At 45.2% G+C, this 2,260-nt stretch overlaps 1 protein-coding gene across 4 annotated transcripts in view; it reads right to left on the bottom strand.

Moving 5' to 3' along the window:
• Positions 1-536: 536 nt before the first annotated feature.
• The window catches only part of LOC106941728 (collagen alpha-1(I) chain-like), a 23,801-nt gene continuing 22,077 nt past the window's right edge, over positions 537-2,260 (bottom strand). For all 4 annotated transcript variants that reach the window (XM_015024831.1, XM_015024829.1, XM_015024832.1 and 1 more), the window contains 4 exons: positions 1,769-2,042; positions 1,471-1,661; positions 1,042-1,284; positions 537-913 (listed from right to left, as the gene is read on the bottom strand). In XM_015024831.1, the coding sequence (XP_014880317.1) occupies positions 767-913; positions 1,042-1,284; positions 1,471-1,661; positions 1,769-2,042 (855 nt within the window). In that variant the 3' untranslated portion in view covers positions 537-766. The remainder of the gene's footprint in view (positions 914-1,041; positions 1,285-1,470; positions 1,662-1,768; positions 2,043-2,260) is intronic.

The raw sequence follows: 2,260 nt of genomic DNA, 5'->3' as shown, positions 1-2,260 counted from the left end.
TGGTGTTTTTAATGCAATGGTTCTTAGGAAAAGACAAAACAAAAACAAGATATCAACCACAAAACAAACAAATCACAACAGCAGTAAGAGGGGGATGTTGGCCTTGCCAAGAGCAGGTGAAGCAGAGGAGGGCAGAACAACAAACACAAAGATGACTGTCAGTTTCACCGTTTATTCATCAACACCTGAAACGTGGTACAAACAATTGAATTCTGTCTGTTGTGACTGTCCTTTCATTCCTCAGAGCGCAGAGGTGTATAAAATACAAAAGTCAGTTTTGTATTTTTGTAAACTCCAGAGAGGCCTGGTTTGGCTAGAATAAGAGGGGAGGTTGTTGTTTTTTTTTTTTTTACACTTTACAGAGGCATATATTATTTTCTTGTTGCCAGTGAAACAAAATGTCTTCTCTACAGGATCCTTGGTGTTGGTGATGGCAAAAAACAAAGGGAAAAAAGTAAAAAAAACAAAAAACAAAAAACAAACAAAAATAGTGGTCCCAAACACAGCGATGCAGATGCCACCACACCGCCACTGTCTTGTTTTTGTTCAAGTGCAGTTTTAGGCAAAGTAGACCATTGGAGACAAAGGCCAAGTGGAGATGTGTCGATTCAGGAGTGAAGGGTCAGATTTTTCAGGCAAATGACATTGGAAGAATCTTTTGGTGGGGTTTCTTTTTTGGGGAGAGATGACTGCTAGAAAAAATAAAACACACACACACACACACACACACACACACAACAACACTTTCAAGTCCAGATTTCTCTTTTTACAAGAAACAGACAGGTCCAACTTCAAGGCCAAACTCTTGGTCTGGAGCACCAACGTCCATAGGAGCAATATCAATGATGGGGAGGCGAGATGTTTTTGTTGTCTTATAGTCAATGACTGTCTTGCCCCATGTTCCGGTGTGTGACTGTAGGAAAGGAGGAATAGATGATAATTACTTTTAAAATATTAAAATGACTCACTCAACAATCCCCCTGCTTGACCAGCTGCTCTTCTTATTGAAGAACTAGAAATGAAAAGGAAAGTGTTTCTCACCGTGCATCCATCTTCCAGGACACTGTAGGTGAAACGGCTGTTGCCCTCAGCTCTGATCTCAATCTCATTGGAGCCCTGGAGAAGGAGGGACTTCTTGAGGTTGCCGGCAGCAGCATCCATGTAGGCAATGCTGTTCTTGCAATGATAGGTGATGTTCTGGGATGCCTCAGTAGACATGAGACGCAAGAAGGTCAGCTGAATGTTGACATCCTCTGGCAGAGAACCCTCGCTGCCGTAGTCAAACTGGGCAGGAAAGAGGAAAAAGAGTTAACTGGTTGGATTTCCAAGAGGAAAGATCGAATCTGGTAAGAGAGGATAGAAAAGAGCTGGTAGGAAAAGTGGAACAGAAGACAAAGTTTGATGGAAGGTTAGGGATCCAAATAAAAATTCAGGTTGTGAGGGAGGGACTTTTGCGGCATAAGGTTTCACCTGGAAGCCGTCATTCATAGCCTCTCCGAACCAGACGTGCTTCTTCTCCTTGATGTTCTTGCTCATGTACCAGTTTTTCTTGGCAACCTCAGGCTGAGTTGGTGTTATGCAGGTCTCTCCGGTGTCCATGTTGCAGTAGACCTTGATGGCATCCTGAGTGCAACCCTGGTCAGGGTCAATCCAGTACTCACCTGAACAACAGAATAAAAGGGTCAGTTCCTATTATTTTTGGAGAAGAACTACAGCCAGCATACATACAAACAATTGGTATTGCACGCTTTAACAAATATGGACTCACCGCTCTTCCAGTCAGGGTGGCACATCTTGAGATCTCTGCAAGTTCTGGCAGGGTTCTTTCTGGTTCCGTCAGGGCTGCGGATCTGCTCAATCTGTTGACTAAGGCTCTTCAGGGTGCTGTCCACCTCCAGGTCGCGGTCACGGAGAACATTAGCATCATCAGCACGGAACATGCGGAAGGGATCAGGGGCCTTCTCCTGGGTAATGAAACCAATGTCGAATCCACCACCGGGGGCACCAGGAGGTCCTGGGGGTCCTGGAGGTCCAGGAGGACCCTAACAAAGAAAGACGATTTGGTTAGTACATTAGTGATAAGTTCTGCTCATCCATCCATTATCTAAAGTGATGGGACGGAGTGTCTATCTCCAGTGGTCATCAAGCGAGAGGCGGGCTACACCCCAGACGGGTCACCGGTCTGTCACAGGCAACACAGAGACCAACAGGGCAAACAACCATGCGCGCACACACACACACACACACACACACACATATA

This window comes from Poecilia latipinna, unplaced genomic scaffold (genome assembly GCF_001443285.1).
Source record: "Poecilia latipinna isolate Pla-1442-1.1 unplaced genomic scaffold, P_latipinna-1.0 Scaffold3829, whole genome shotgun sequence".
Taxonomy (NCBI): Eukaryota; Metazoa; Chordata; class Actinopteri; order Cyprinodontiformes; family Poeciliidae; genus Poecilia; species Poecilia latipinna.
The sequence above is the reverse complement of the archived record's forward strand: the minus strand, read 5'-3'. Positions and strand labels throughout refer to the sequence as shown.